The 16,627-nt window shown below is 30.4% G+C and overlaps 1 protein-coding gene across 4 annotated transcripts; it reads right to left on the bottom strand.

Annotated features, from left to right (window-relative positions):
- Positions 1 to 9,784: 9,784 nt before the first annotated feature.
- LOC146918497 (casein kinase 1-like protein 3) lies at positions 9,785 to 15,940 on the bottom strand. Of its 4 annotated transcripts, none has more exons than XR_015016236.1 (18): positions 15,703 to 15,940; positions 15,564 to 15,604; positions 14,800 to 14,869; positions 14,118 to 14,266; positions 13,849 to 13,944; positions 13,653 to 13,723; positions 13,400 to 13,461; positions 13,251 to 13,314; positions 13,060 to 13,144; positions 12,841 to 12,967; positions 12,278 to 12,360; positions 12,142 to 12,199; positions 11,936 to 12,051; positions 11,586 to 11,774; positions 11,372 to 11,481; positions 10,805 to 10,908; positions 10,467 to 10,554; positions 9,785 to 10,373 (listed from the first exon to the last, which is right to left on the bottom strand). XR_015016236.1 is itself a non-coding variant. In XM_085720138.1 (15 exons), exons 1-14 carry the CDS (start codon positions 15,776 to 15,778, stop codon positions 11,598 to 11,600), a joined length of 1,275 nt encoding a protein of 424 aa, XP_085576264.1. In that variant the 5' UTR covers positions 15,779 to 15,940; the 3' UTR covers positions 11,069 to 11,481; positions 11,586 to 11,597. The 4 variants fall into 4 exon arrangements, 1 of the variants encoding a protein (XP_085576264.1); XR_015016235.1 differs by having other exon boundaries at positions 10,805 to 10,885; XR_015016237.1 differs by lacking the exon at positions 10,805 to 10,908.
- Between the last annotated feature and the right edge of the window lie 687 nt (positions 15,941 to 16,627).

The raw sequence follows: 16,627 nt of genomic DNA, 5'->3' as shown, positions 1-16,627 counted from the left end.
ACTAACATACTAATTGCATGTTTTTTTCCATGGGAGAACCACAACAAACGCATGTCTGTGCTGAAGCTCCATTTTGTAGCTTATTACAAAACGTGGCATTGAGATGTGCAACCCACTTGTGGAAAAGCCAATCCAAACATACTACAAGAGATTGATTTCTATACTCTAACGCTGTAAAATATTTTACACGTGCGTGGAATAAGGACCGTCCCTATGAAACTGGAGGCCGTCTGTAAAAATAGATCCCTAATAAAAAAAAGCGTACAATTTTTTTAAAAGATTAATTTTCTATTTAAATTAAAAATAACACTCATATAATGATTATTAGCCACCGAAATCAAAATTAGCAATTATTTTTACTAAAGACGTGTTTTTTAACTTAGAAATAGAAACATGGAACATAGCTTTTTTACTTAGAAATTGAAACATGAAACATGTTTATTTTTCTTTTTTGAGTGGGGGTGGGGATATTGAGCAATATTTTTTTTTACTTAGAAATTGAAACATGAAACATGTTTATTTTTCTTTTTTGAGTGGGGGTGGGGATATTGAGCAATATTTTTTTCCAGAGACCCATCACTTTATGATGCCCAACTCGGTTGAGCTTTTTACACTCCCCAAAGAACGACCCTGCGTGGAATCAAATAATGTCACATATATTTGTAGTGATGATTTAGAAACTAATCCATAACAACTAAAATACTAACATTAGTCTTTAAAAAAAATAACTAATCTAAAAAGCGACATGATTTGATTAGATGCACGTATAAAAAAAATTACATTTCGATGTATATAAATTAAATTCGTGTGTCCCCGTGAGTTTAACTCAGTTGGTAGAGACATTACATAATATATGCAGGGGTCGGGATTCGAACCCTGGACACCCCACTTCTCCACATTTAAAATATGTGAACTTTAGCCATTAGACTACCTGACAAAAAAAATTAAATCCGTGTAATAATCATTAATATTCTCAATGTGTGCAAAATTCCAAACTTATATCCAATAGTGTGGTAGACATCTTGGAAATAAGTATGTCTGTGTTTTTACTAGAAAAAATTAATCAATCATCACATAAAGGAAAAAAAACCTAACAATGACCTTTGCCTTTGAACCTATACACGGTTGTAGAATCTAAGGTTCATCATCAATCATGTATGTACTAAATTGTGTCTGCATTTAAATGTGTGTGAGTGTAAATAAGAGAGTGGAGTAGGGTAGCTTATGGGACCTCATTAATGTTCATATAGTATATAGAATAACAAAAGGAAAACATTTAATATATTTTCCAAATCTACAGAAGTCAGATATAGAAAAAACAGCAGTGTGTTTTTACAACAAAAATGAAAAGAAAAAACAGAAGTGTGCAAAGATGGGCCATAATTACTTAAAAAGGGTTAGACCTAACCAAAATTTCAAATACCAGGACCCAATTGAATCATGGCCATAAGTACCTTGTTTCTTTCTTTGGTACATAACATAATCACCAATTAGTTTTGAGTTAATCAGCATTTTAGTAGCTGAAATTGTAAATGTTGGTCAATTTGGTCTTTTAAATTTGTGAAATAGCAATTTAATTTTTTAAATTGAACAATGTTAGTCAATTTAGTTTTTTTTTAAAGAGTGGTGCTATTTCTTTCGAAGAAATCCATCACGAATGAAGGATAGGCGTTTGATTTTGGATTTTTTTAGAATACATCGGTTGATGAAAATGAAATAATCTTGTTACTGTTACAATTAAAATTGTCGTGACAATGTCGAGACAAAAGTTTTCAGGATAACCAGCAATATCATTTTTTTTTTTTAAATTTAGCACCACAATTTTAAATGTTCTATGTTGGTTTTGGTGCATCAAAAAAATTATTCAAGTCGATATATATGTCTTTCATTGGTCTTTTTTCATAAATGTTTACTAAAGAGATATACTAATGAGAGGACTAAATTAACTAACATTATTTTATTTATGGGATTAACCAAAATGATTATTTACTATATTACTTTTACTCTTTAGTCCTTTCTTTACTTATATATCTATTCTTTTGTTTGTTGTTTCTAAATGTTCCAAAGCATCATAGCAATGAATAGCAAAGAAAACTCGAAGGTACATCAAGAAAAAAGCACTTCATCAAATTTTTCCTGCTCTTCTTTAAGCAAACAATGCCACATGATTTCTACCATGGAATGCAATGAGCTAAACAATGTAAAGGCTGAAGCTGAAAGTGAAAGTTCATTTTCCTTCACACAAAGTGAAGATTCATCCATCGAGTCGGGTAATAATGCATTGGATGATGAAGAAGAAGAAGAAGATGAAGTGAGTTTGAATGAGTTGCTTCTTGATGGAAAAACAAAGAAAAAAATTGAACTTTTGGCAGCAATGGTTGGAGTTGACACTACTGAACCAGCAATTGTGTTGACTGAAGTAGTAAGAATTCTTAGGGTTTTAAAGGCCATTAGTCACCATTAATCAAGTTTATTTTTTTTCTTCTCTCTTAACCCTCTGTTTTCCAAATAAAGGGGACTTTAGTAATCTAAAGTTCGGCGAAAACATAAATAAAGTTTGATCATGTATCAATCAAGTCTATTGAGTGAGACTTAAGAATTTGAAGTTTTATTCTATATAAAATTGGTGTAATTTCTCTATTCCATTTTTCTATGTATTGTAATTGACTCTAGTATTCCAAACTTCAGGAAGTAAGTAACATCCTACCAAGTTTATTATATTGAATGAGACTTTAGAATTTTAAGTTTTCTTCTATAATTCGTGTAATTTCTCATCCTTTTATTTGTGTATTTTAAGCTAACACCTATGTAATATTGAGTTTTTGAGAATTTATATATTTAGTATTTCAGCTTTATTGCACGAATGAAGACGTCTGACAGGAGCCTATAACCTAGCCTATTTAAAGCTTAACCCGGCCCAGCTTGTTTAATAAGAAAGTCAAGCTCAAACTTTTTATAAAGTCTATTTAAGTTCCATTTGGATTGACTTATTTTAAACTTATGAGAAACATCTTATGCAAATAAACAAACTTTCATGTTAATTTATATGTTTTCACTAACAAAAGTTTTATCTTCATAAATAGTTTTTTCATAAACTATATTGACAAACTTATGAATAATACATAAAAACTTATTTAGTAAGAAACTTTTTTTTTGAGCAAATTTAGTAAGAAACTTACAAAAAAGCCTATTAAGCTTTTTATATAATATATCTTACATTATTGATATTGTTGAAGTTTTTTTTTATAAACTCAAGCTTTTATATGTTTTGGTTATTTAATAGCACAACTATTGGTGTGATTAGACCTTCGTAAGATTTCGTTATTTAGTGACAGATTTAGACTTATTCGAGTGTTTTATGCCTTCATAAGATTTAACATGTTTAGTAGTGTGCTTATGAGTGTTGTTAGGCCCTAGTGTAAAGATAAATGATAATTGCACAACTATTTTGTGACAACTTTCTCTTTCAAACTCACATTGTATTTTTACATTCTTTCTAAAGTTGATTTTTGTGTCAATCCTTACATTTCTTTGTATATTTTGGTTGTCCAATAAGTTGTTTCAAAAAGTGGTTAATCAAAATCAAATAACATCCCTCTAGTGTAAAATAACCATTTAAATAGGTCTTCATGCTTCATCAAACCTAAAAATGAGTCTATGACAAGTAATAGGCGAGATCCAGGCCTATAATTTTTAAATTATGTCAGACTTAGGTCTTACAAATCATGGTCCGGCCAAACCCATTTTCGCCCCTAGTTACGGGTAACAACAATCGCGAACCACATGCAAAATAAACACCGATGAAAGAGTTGCTCTTGAGTTACTTTTAGTGGGTCCCACATTGTCGCGTGATCTTGCATTATCAAATTCAATTTTGCAATCCTTTCAATCAATTCAAGAAAGTTGACATTACTATATTGATATAATTTTTTTTTTTTTTAATCTTTGAAAGACAAGATTAAGATTAATTTCTCTAGTAGACTCATTTTCAACTAAAATAGAATTTGTTTTGTTATGAAAGCTATCCCAATTTCTTGGATAATAAATATCACCAATATTTTTAATATTAGTGAGAGACATTATTAGGAACAAAGGGCCCAAAAAATATCACCAATTCCTTCGAAAATAAATTTTTTGACACATTATTAAGAACAACAAAAATAATTATAGGGAGGGTGCATATAGAAATATGTGCTATACGGGAGTATATATAGCAAATTGTGCCAAAAACATTAATAGACTTCAGTCCAACCCTTCATCATGTCAATGTTTTGGGTCTTTCAATGAGATTTGCTATATATACTCCCCAAAAACCAAATATTTATATATACACCCCCTCTTAAAAAAATTGGCTCCCCTACTGACATGAGCCCTAGGTCGTCGCACTCCAGCCTATCCCTAAGGCCGGCCCTACGTTAACCTCTGACATGGAGTTTCAAGTCAGTTTCCATGTATACAAAGACGAATTTGATAAAAAAAATATTAAAAAGTGAAACTTTTTCACATAGGCTATTTTGACCGATTATCTAACAAATCTTATCTAATTGATTATCTATCTGTCCATCTAATTAAAAATTAAATTATATAAGAGATGAGAAACATATAAAATATAAATGGTTACTTAAGTGTTTATCTTATTACAACTAGAGTTTAATCATTCATCTCTACCTTCCTCTTCTCTTTCTCTCTTCTTGTTTTTTATTTTGCATTTTCTATCTTATTTCTAAATTCTAATGCAACTTCTCTGAAAAACTTAATTTTCTTCTCTGTTTGATTCTTTAACTCTCCTTTTTGGTACGTCTTGTACCTTAAATTCTTTTATATGATAGTATTTTCTTAAAATTAAGTTTTTTCAAAATATTATTTATCAATATCTACTTTTTAAATGTGTTTACATGTACTCCTAACTAAGAATTTGATTTTGAATTTAACTAAAATTGAGTGTTTTGCTTGAAATTGGAAATTTAAATGTTACGAATTTTAAATAAACAAATAATAACAAACACAATTTAATCTATCATTAAGTTAATTTTATGAAGTCAATTTTCAATATTAGATAAAATAATTGTGTGTTTTTGTATTATTTTTTTTTAGATAGAAGAAATGATAAAACCATCGTAGACTCACACACGGAAAGTGGATGTGTCGGGGTTCGAACCCCGGTCATATATTAAAGATTATTCTTCATACATATGTTAAATATTATTTTTACAACCACATTGATTTGATATGTGTCATGAGAATCCATTATTCTATTCTTTTCATGTATTGAATATGACTTTTATTGCCATAACTTTCATGTGAAAATGGACATTGTATATTGTTAAAATTACAATTTGATTTTAAATTATAACCCAAATTCATTTATGCATATATCTATTATTGCCATAACTTTCATGTGAAAATGGACATTGTATATTGTTAAAATTACAATTTGATTTTAAATTATAACCCAAATTCATTTATGCATATATCTATTATCTAGTAAATAATTGAGTTTCTCTTTTAAATAACCACATAAAATATTATAACATCCATTGTGTTTTTTTATAATATTTCTTAATGCTTTAATGATTTCTATCATTTTCCTCTTTAAACTTAGCCAGGAAACATTATCGATGTCAATTTTTTTTTCGGTCTCTTATTTCACTTGATCTATTTTTTCTATTTTCCATTTTTTGGTTTGCATCTTCTTTGCACATATGTGTAAAAATGAAAGAAACCACATTAAGAATGCACGAGTACCTTACAAGTTAGATTTGAATGTCGTTCACCACAATATTGTCAAGCCAACGATTATAGACGCATAAAACAAAGTCAAATACGCCTTTTGAATACAACAACAACAAAAATAATAGTAGTAGTAGTAGTAGTAGTAGTAGTAGTAGTAGTAGTAGTAGTAGTAGTAGTAGTAGTAGTAGTAGTAATAATAATAATAATAATAATAATAATAATAATAATAATAATAATAATAATAATAATAATAATAATAATAATAATAATAATAATAATAATAATAATAATAATAATAATAATAATAATAATAATAATAATAATAATAATAATAATAATAATAATAATAATAATAATAATAATAATAATAATAATAATAATAATAATAATAATAATAATAATAATAATAATAATAATAATAATAATAATAATAAAAATAATAATAATAATAATTTCTCTCAAAAAAAATAATAATAATAAATTTTGAAAAATTATGATATTTTGAAAGTTTGATTTATTTGAAAGTTTAAAACAAACTAAACATTTTTTTGGAAATAAAATATTTAAAATTGGTTACTAATATAATAAAAATAAAATATTTAAAATTGGTTACTAATATAATAAAAATATATTTAATCAAGAGTCAAATTAATATATATTCACTCACAAAAATAAACAGAAAAAGCCAAAACTACATGTTTTTTACGATAAGTTTCAAACTTTAACATATATTAATCAGAACTCCAAACTCAAAATCAATGTAGAGAGGTAGTTCACAATCACTAACTTCATCATTAATTTCACGGATACTCACGAGGTTTTCCGCTCTTTTTATTTGGGCTATCATTTTTAAATTATGAACGATTTTTTTTTTTATGAAATTTTAATTTTTATTGAAAGTATAAATATAAATATTTGCGACTTTCAATTTATAACAAGCCCAACAAATTATGTTTATCTATTTGAATGACACCATTAATATATCAAATATAATATCAAATATTATCTTTTTTAGTCACATCAACAATAAATATTATTGTAGGAAAACTTGTGTAAGGGTATAATTGGGATAGTGAAAAAATCAAACTAAAATCCCCTATTCCATTTATATATAATATAACTAACGTTCAGACAAGCACTTCGTGTTTGTTCTTCCTCTCATTTTATTACGTAAATGTATATAAATTACGAATAATAGTTTTTTTTATCAAATTTTAATTTTGAATAAAATTATAGTTACTAGCGTTTAGACGGGAACGGAGTGCTCGTCTATCCACTCTTCTTATTGCGCTAATGCCTATAAATTAGGAACAAAAAAATTTATGAAATTTTGATTTAAATTAATTTGGCTTTTATTAAAATTATAGGTATAGATAATATATATTTTGCAAAAAAAAGATAATATATATTTTGCACTTTCATATTTCAACAAATTATACTTATCTTTTTCAATGATTCCAATAATATAACAAATATAATATCTTTCGAAAAAATATAACAAATATAATATAAATTCTTATCTTTTTTAATAACATCAACAAAATAGCATTATTATAGTCAAATTTGCTTAAGGGTATAATTTAAACAAGAAAAAGTCAGTCCAAAACAGTATATTTTCTTTATATATAGTATAAATTTTTTTTTTTGCATTTTCATATTGTAACAAACTAAATATGACACCAACAATATAACATTGTTTTTTTTTTTTGAAGGGAACAATATAACATTGTTATAAACAAATTTATTTAAGGGTATAATTAGAAAAGAAAAAGTCACCTCAAAACCATGTATTTACTTTGTATATATAGATATAGATTAAATGCTCAATTTCCACCAAAACCACAACGAGTGCCAATAGGTTTTTCCATTAATATTTGCGCCCAGGGCCCGTCCGGTCATATCCACCGTACGGTGTTAGTGGACTTTAAAATAGATCATTCCCACAAATTTTGACGATGTTAGCTGCTACAGCTAACTCTTACTTAAACCGATGGCAACGGTAACCTACTGAAATATTTGATTTTAACCTTAAACTTTATCTTGAAAATTCAAATTTTGTTTGCTCCATTGTCAAGGCATTGATTTCAAACACAATTTGATTTGTGTCGATTCTATTCACTTTCCCAATTGATATTTCATATCACATCTTTAATATTTTGACTGGTAAATACCATTCTGGTTGGAGGGTTTTTACCATTCCGATTGGAGGGTTTTTTTTTTGGACAAAATGTGTATGACATGAAGAATAGGAACAAGATTGTCAAATTTTGCAAGTCTTGTTTGTAAAAAGAGAATTGTAAAAACAAATAAAATTGAATTATATAAATACCATATTATTTTCTTTGTTTGGAATCAGCTTCTTACTTTCATTTCTATTGGGGTGCATGTCTAGTATACTTCCTCTAAACCTACCTTGGATTTTATTTTAATTACAATTAAAATTGAAGTGCATTATTGATTTGTGTGTTGAGATATTTGGTGTGGGTGCATCTAATTGGCCTTTGTAGAATTAAACATTAAGTTCTTGCTTAATTCTTTATTTCATTTTATGATCTGATGTTGCTTTACCAATAGAAGGGGAAAATATGAATTTCATAGTAAGGCAAAATAAATTAGGAACTTGAGTAGAGAATTCACAAAAAAAATGCCAAACACTTACAGCAGTGAGACAAAACAAATTAGGAAGTTGAATAAAAGAATTCATAATAAAGTGAGATGAAGTAGAGAGCCACACATAAAGTGAAATCCAAAAATAACCTGTGCATGGGAATATATATGCCATGTTCAGTTCAGATGTTACATTTTTCTACCTAAAACCCAATTATTAAATTCATCTGCGATTTTAATTTTCATTAGCAGAAAGGTAAGACTTTAGTGAAAAGATAATTTATATATGGAAAAACTGAAATAGAATTAGCCCACAATAGGATATTTCTTTACTCGTATCATTCTCACACTAAGTGTATAACAGTATAAACTCAATAAAGAAATAAACAAGCATGCGTAACAGCCTCCCTCAAAAAAAAAAAAAAAGCATACGTAACAGCCATTTCAATTTCAAACTCAACTTGTACCTAAAACAAAGTGTGCAGCAAATAGGTTGTACCCTTCAAATGGCAGTCCTCAAATATACTAAACATTCAATTTGACAGTCCCTAAAAAGCAGCAATTGAAGATAATGAAGATGAAAGTTTAACCATTCCAGAAGCAGCAAGAGAGTACGACGAGTGTCAATGTCATCTTCGGAGAAGAGCCATGATGGAGAGAAGATAGTTATCACCATTCATTGACTCTGGAATTTGATTCAGGTCCTTAAACAAACTTTCCTTGCTATGTTTATGTTTCAACAGATGCTTGTTATGTATCTATTGCAAAACTACAGTGTCCTTAACTTTAAACTAAGTAAGTTTTGAACAGATCCTTTATTTTCTTCTATCATAATGACTGCTACAATATTAAATCTATCAATGAATATGATCTTTTCAAATTTTATCCAAAATTGCCACTAATGTTGTCCACTAGAGTCTAATTATAGTACTGAGTTGTGAAACATTCTTTATAGTAGATCATTAAATTATGAAGTGAACGTGTACACAAATTTACAACCGAAATAAATTAAGAATGAAAATTGGTTTTACAATGTAAACACTTTTAAATATAAAAGACTAATTTGACATAAGATAAAAAATAAAATAAAAAACTTTGTTTAACGCTTCAAATTAAGTTAAAGAACTCTAGATATAATTGTCTATAAATAAGACTACATATCCATCTATATAACTTCAATTATAAGGTCATTTGGTGATATTGTTGAAGCAGATTACGTGAGAGATATAAGACATCAGGTTCAAATTCAATTCCCCTCTATCACTATCTTATTTTGTCATGTGGCCATGAACAACTCGCCTTTTCTAAAGCTATCAACCCCAAATTACGTTTTACTAATGCTAGAGTTCAAGCAAAAGTTCTAGCAAAGATTCACATTGAGATTTTGGAGACCCCAAAAATATCTTCTATGTTCGGTCAAAAGTTTTTTTCAATTTGCGGTGATTAAGAAAATTTTAATTTATTTTTTTTTTTCAGTAGAAAGAAACATACACTTCAACTTGGTAGCAACGTTATTTTTCATGATACAAGAACTAGCACAAGACCCGGTGACCTAGTATTATCCGCATTGACGGGGAAACTAAAATCTCAATGTCACAGGTATGTCTTCAAAAGACAGTAGTAGCCAACAAACATTATGATCAAAAACAATTCTTATTTCGGTCCTCAAGGGTTGAGGATCATATGTATGAAGAAGGGGATAGATGCTCTCAATATTTTTTTCCCTCATATTTCCATCTTTCATGATCTCCACCATTAAAACTCACTTTTTTTCCTGAATTCTTTCTCCTTTTCAATGGATGTGGACATTTCAATAGACCCTCATGACACGAGAGGATCCATCCCCCGTATGAAGAGATATGATTTAGATATGACATCCACCTAGATGTCATTTACTCTACATATTTCATTCTTTAACCCATATAGGTTAAAAAAGGAAATCCTCCAAAAAGAAAAAATGTAGATGGCATCCATATAAATGCAATAGTCTTGCATATTTCATCCATTGCTATATAGATTAGAAAAAAAGAGACCTGCAAAAGAAACAAATGTAAACTGAAAATAGTATCACTCATTTGCAATTAGCTTTACATAGGAACATCAAAGATATTGCAGTTTGTCCACACCTTGGTCACATTGAAATAAAACAGATTGAATTCACTCAGCCCAAGAATGACAATACAAATTAATCTGGCTGACTGTCAAATTCGACACCTACAAATCAAGAAATGTTTGAGCATCATGTTCAAAGTAAAAAAAAAAAAAAAATTAACAAAACATGAACAGAAGTTGATTCAACAATTTACATATTTTTTTATTGTTCTAACTACCTTTGAAAATGTTCCTTTAATAACAAGATTTAAACCTAAAGTTTAAATATTAAGAGGTGCACATAGTGACCTCAGACTAACGTTAAACCACAATCGAATGTTTGGAAGCGTTGAAAATATACCACCAAAACTACCTTCGATGTTTGTGAAGAAACCATTATTTCGGGAGTCATCCTGCCAAAACTTTTGCATCTGATTCATTGTGGTCATACATTCTGAAAACAAGGTCACCGACAAGCTGCTTACCATTTCATGGATTGATGATTCAAAACATGATATACAGACAACATAATTACAAGTGCACTGTATCTTATGCAGGCAGTCAAAATATAATGAGATAAAATTAAATAAGCAACAAAACGATAAACTGAACTCAAATGTATCTTAACAAAAGCAACTGAAAACAAACCACCTGCAATTTGTAATATTATCAATCAATTTAAACCAAACTATGTCACCACTTATTATACGGCACAAATCACAAGTGGCAAGAGGGGCAAATGGTGCCACATCACACATTAATTTTACATTGAAACATAGATACACAAGATTGTTGTGTGCCATATTTGAAAATTATCTACAACGAAGAAGCCAAGCCTGTGCAGTCTGTATTTTATACCAAACAATCATTTGCAGTCACCTTAGGGGGAAAATGAGCAACATAAACTGGCCTCAAAAGATGAGCTAAGAAATTTATCAACCTTGTAGCACATTTGTAGTCTCCATGGGCAGATCACTTGCAAGCAATACCCCATAATATGCAGCTCCATGTTTGTATGCATGCCGGGAATCTTCTTGATCAGATTCACACCTAGAAACATAGCACAATATAAGCAGTGGTCAATGATATGAGTGGGCCATACATAGACAATAGTACTCAATGCAGCACACACGCAGTATAAACCAGAAAATTACCATATTCAGCATTTATTTAGCAGAACTTATGTGAAGAACATTCATCCGACTACTTGAAGGACCAATTTTACTACTCCCTTGCCCATGTCTATGGTTTGCAGCTTCAGTGGATGGGGAAGGCTTCAAGGAGTTCCTTCTTGATGCTTCAAAAGAGTGTGAAGTAGAAGGGATAGTTGCTTCACCAAAAATCTACAAAAATAATAAACAACAGATTAAAATTTGGTCATTAAACACTCGTCTATTTCACAAGTTTGAAACACAAAGGTGCGCAACTAAAGAATTGTGACTCAGTGCTGCACAGATTCAGTAGAAAGGAATGAAACTTTTTTACTCCATGTAAGACGACTTACATTCTTGCCAAGAGGATTCTCAGAAGCCAAATTTTTACCGCCTGATGATTTAAACTGGAACTTAACACCAGAAGAAGTGGCATTGTCTGATCTAATTTGCTCTGCAGAGACATTCCCTGTATAAGCATTAATCCTTGTCAATTAGTAATAATGAACAAGACATTTTATTATGCAGCACAACAAAATATGGTTCAAGAAGCACCAACCTTGTTGGTTATCAATATCCATGGGCATTGCCCGATTGTTGCTCGCTACAGGAACCGGCTGCAATATGACAAAATAAATATTTTCAGATGCATGGGAAGACTCAACCCAAATCTACACACACACAAATATACTTACGGATATGTGAGTCTGAGCTCTACTCTTTTGTGACTGCTGGTACTTCAAAATTGTCCAATCAAATACATAATCAAATTTGTAACCTGTCATAAACCGGAAATGAGTGGGGATGTTACATTTCGGCGTAGATGTGAAAACAAAGACAAATTCAGCTAACTTTACCACAAAAGAATATGAATTTTGCGTATGGAGGAACACGTAAGTTGATCAAAACAAACTGCCCATTTAACATCAGTTTTTTTATGATTTTTTTTTATTTTTTTATTTTTTATGAATGAAGTTTAGGTGGATTGAGTCCCGCAGGCTCAATATGGGTTATGGAAAGCCTCAAGGCTCACTAAGCGCTATAAAGGCACTTACATATTACCCACTATCAGAGTCCACAAATCGGCCACGGCATTTGAACCCACATCATTGTGGAATGGAATATAAGTTGAATCCATACCAACTGAAAAAGCATTTGTTGGCTTGTGATTTACGCTTTGAACAAGGCTATTGTTGCACAACACTAAACATGTAAATGTTAAGATTATAAAGATGACTTGATGAACATTTATAATCACCTTCTCGAGCAAATAACTCCCGAAATAGGCGCCTCAGGAATCCATAATCAGGTCGCTGATCAAAGGTCAAAGAATGGCAGTAATGGAAGTATGAAGCAAACTCTACAGGATGAGATTTGCATAAAACCTACACAAAACAACAGACAAATAAGATTGTGATGATAACAAAAAAAAAAAAAAAAAAATGCATTCAGAATAGATATATGTGCAGATGCTTACCTCAATAGGAGTTGATACTTTCTTTTCACATATTTTATCATACTTTTGCTTCTTTGTCGCAGCCTTTAGGTTTTGCCATGGAAGGCTAAACACAAATATTAAGTAGCGTAAAGATCAGAACATATATTTATGTTGCTAGTAAATGCAAAAATTGCTTCTCGAAGCCAAATAACTAGATAAGAATGCCATACCTTCCTCTGAGGAAGTACAAAAGCACATATCCCAGTGACTCCAAATCATCCCGGCGGCTTTGTTCTGCAAATAAAATAGAGAATTAACATAATGAAAATAACTGCAATTTGTTTGACGTGAAGGGCTTAAATAATTTCTTCTGACATACCAATCCCAAGATGAGTATTGCAGCTTGCATAACGCGCAGTCCCTGTTAAGTTTTTGTTCTCCCTGTGAGGTAAAATTCATTAAGTATTAATTTTGGGTATTTCTAACGGATGAGAAGAGAAGAGGTAAAGGAAAGAAATCTACACGCAAAATCAGAAGAAATTTTCAATATTAACATCAAACCCAGTAAAAAAAGAGGCCGAAGATAAAGTGAATGAATTAACAATGGATTACAATGATAGAAAGTTCAAAACCTGTATGGGATGTGGCGATTGGTTGTGGAGTCCCGATATCGTTTTGCAAGCCCAAAATCAATTACATATACCTGACATGTGCAACACAAGCACACGTATACAGCACATCAATTCGATCAAACAACTAGTTCAAGGAATGACAGGATCAGTCAATTCTAAATGTAAGGAAACAATTAAAAACTGGGTATTCACTCACCAGGTTTGCCTTCCGACCAAGTCCCATGAGAAAGTTATCCGGTTTTATATCCCTATGGAGGAACCCTTTAGAATGCACATACTCTATTCTGGTCATCTGCACCCAAATAAAAACATGTTAATACCTTTACAAATGCACACTTCTCTCGCTTGGCATCATAACCACATGACAAGATATATAACAGTGGCACAAATGACATATACTCTGGGACTGACACTAAAAAACACCGTAAGGCTACGAAAGAAGGAACTAAAAGGGATGGGGGTTACCATTTGATCAGCCAACATCAAGACAGTTTTGAGGGAGAATTTTCTTCCACAGTAAACAAAAAGATCCTCGAGACTAGGCCCCAACAAATCCATAACAAGCACATTGTCTTCCCCGTCTACACCACTCCATCTTATGCTTGGGATACCACCTGTATTAATTAAACAAAAATCCAACATTTTCAATTAAATCCCAACAACAATAACAATAGCAAGAACGCAAATATACTTACTGCTTAAATGTGTTATTGTTATTAGAGTAAATCAATGTTGTCAATTGCAGATTGGGAAAAAGTGTTTTATTTTTTCTTTTCAAATTGCTATTTGACAAACATTTTGTACTAAACATTGTATTGTAGAACAATAGCAATTTGTTACTACACCCCAGCGCTACAGCACCACTATAGCGGATACTTGACAACACCTGAGTAAATACATGAACACCTATTTAATCCAAGAGAAATGAAAAATGTCGACTCAGTCCTCTAAAATGTCAAATATCGGACAAAATTGTCCTTGACAGAAACAAAAATATCCCTAAAAATTGTATTTTTAGGGACAATTGAGACGTTGGAGGATCCAAACTGACACATTTCATTTCTCAACAATCAAATAAACTCCGCATTTAATCTCAAGTTGTGCCCACAACAATGAAAATAATGAAAGGAAAAAGAAAGAAGCATACTTCCTCCTTGAAGAATATTATAGAGCTTGGCTTCATAAAGCAATTGTGGATGCTTCGTTTTACCAGTCTCCTGCAACACAACAGAAAAACAACAAAATTAAAAACTAAGCTAAAACTAAAAGTGTGTTTGGTATCACAAGGAGTATGCCAAAATCACGATAAACCATACAAATCACTATGGTTCACAATGATTCTGACAAATCATTCGGACACCAAACATGCACTGCGGTAACAAAAACTGATTTTGAATGAATTGATTTTACTAAAAAGTGAGTTGAATGTAAAAATGAGTCAAACAATAAATTTCATTGTAAAAATCACATCTTAGCTTCTGTAGACAAAATCAATTCGACTCAAGGACAACAAACACATCAAAATCAATTTTACTCGTATTGATACAAAACATGCCAATAACATAGTTAAATAATTTTATTTAATTAGCAAATTTGTTGAAAGTATGTTTGGTATCCCAGTGGATATGCCAGAATCACAGTATCTCATGGTTTACTGTGATTCTGGTAAATCTACCATGATACCAAACATGACAATAACATGGCTAAACAATTCAATTTAATTTAGCAAACTTTCTTTAAGCATGTTTGGTATCACCATGGATATACCAGAATCACAGTATCTTGAGGTTCACTGTAATTCTGGCAAATCTACCGTGATAAAAAAACATACACTAACAAGTTCAATTCAATTTACACAAATTCAAATTAAATTACAAAAAAAAAAAAAAAAAAGAAATGGATGAAACATACGATCTTGACAGCAACGATCTCGAAGGTATCAATATGAGTAGCTGCAAAATCATAAAATTGAATCAAAATCAAAATCAAAATCAAAACCAATAATAATAATAAAAATGAAAAGAGAATTTGATTGATTGAAGGAAGAGACCGAGATAGATTTCACCGAAGGATCCACTTCCGATCTTGCGTCCTAACTTGAATTTATCACCGATGATTCGATCCATGAATCTGAGATATTACTCGCGCTTAGCGTGAAGAAGCAACAGAAGAAGAAGAAGAAGAAGAAGAAGAGAGTAGCCACCGCAATGGAAAAGGAAAACTATGAATGAAATGAATTCAACACGCGGACGGATGGACGGATACTTTTGTCTTTTTATCAATCAATCTCTTCTTACATCTTCTTCCCCTTACTTATACTCCCTCCGGTCCGATTTATAAGAACAATTGAATTTTTAGATACGTTGAATAATTTATGTATGTGGTTTAGATTCTTGACTAGATACATAAATTATTCAATCTAAAAAGTCTATCTAAAAAATTATTTGTTTATTGTAAATAGTACCGAATGGCGAATGGAGTACTCATTTAACATTGTGTTAATTACATGGTTAAACACGTTTTTATCCTAGTAAATATATTAACTTTACGTTTTAATCGTTATAAAAATTTCCTTCAACTTTTAATTCATTTAAAATTTTCAATCCCCGTTCACTCATGATTAGTTAAAAAATTCTAATTTTTTTTAGAGATTCTTTTTATGCAAAATTTTATTCAAAAATATGAATTATATATATGAGTTTACTTTAAAGGATGGACAAAAAGTTAAAATGAAAAACTTTTAAGAAACTAAAAGCTGGGAATTTTTTTAGAGGGATTAAAACAAAACGTGGACTTATTTATAGGGAACAAGAACAATTTTAACCTTTAATTATATAAAATATGTCCACTCGAACATACCGTAAGAGCGGTGTATTTAAAATCTGATTTGTTCTTGTGTCAAAAACATACCAGTTGAAATTCTCATTCCAGTCTTTCGTGTTTGGCTTAAACATGTGAGCAATCTTGAGAGCATC

This window comes from Medicago sativa, chromosome 6, assembly GCF_051527215.1.
Source record: "Medicago sativa cultivar Bolivia chromosome 6, Bolivia_mono, whole genome shotgun sequence".
In the NCBI taxonomy this organism is placed as follows: domain Eukaryota; kingdom Viridiplantae; phylum Streptophyta; class Magnoliopsida; order Fabales; family Fabaceae; genus Medicago; species Medicago sativa.
This window is presented reverse-complemented; position numbering and strand designations above follow the sequence as displayed.

What these genes read in the sequence shown, in the direction of transcription:
- LOC146918497 (XM_085720138.1), bottom strand. Translation starts at nt 15,778, where the DNA reads ATGGATCGAATCATCGGTGATAAATTCAAGTTAGGACGCAAGATCGGA. An exon ending in CTTCGGTGAAATCTATCTCG is followed by an intron (nt 15,605 to 15,702) that starts GTCTCTTCCTTC and finishes ATGATTTTGCAG; the next exon opens with CTACTCATATTGATACCTTC. An exon ending in AGAATCCTCTTGGCAAGAAT is followed by an intron (nt 11,775 to 11,935) that starts GTAAGTCGTCTT and finishes TTATTTTTGTAG; the next exon opens with ATTTTTGGTGAAGCAACTAT.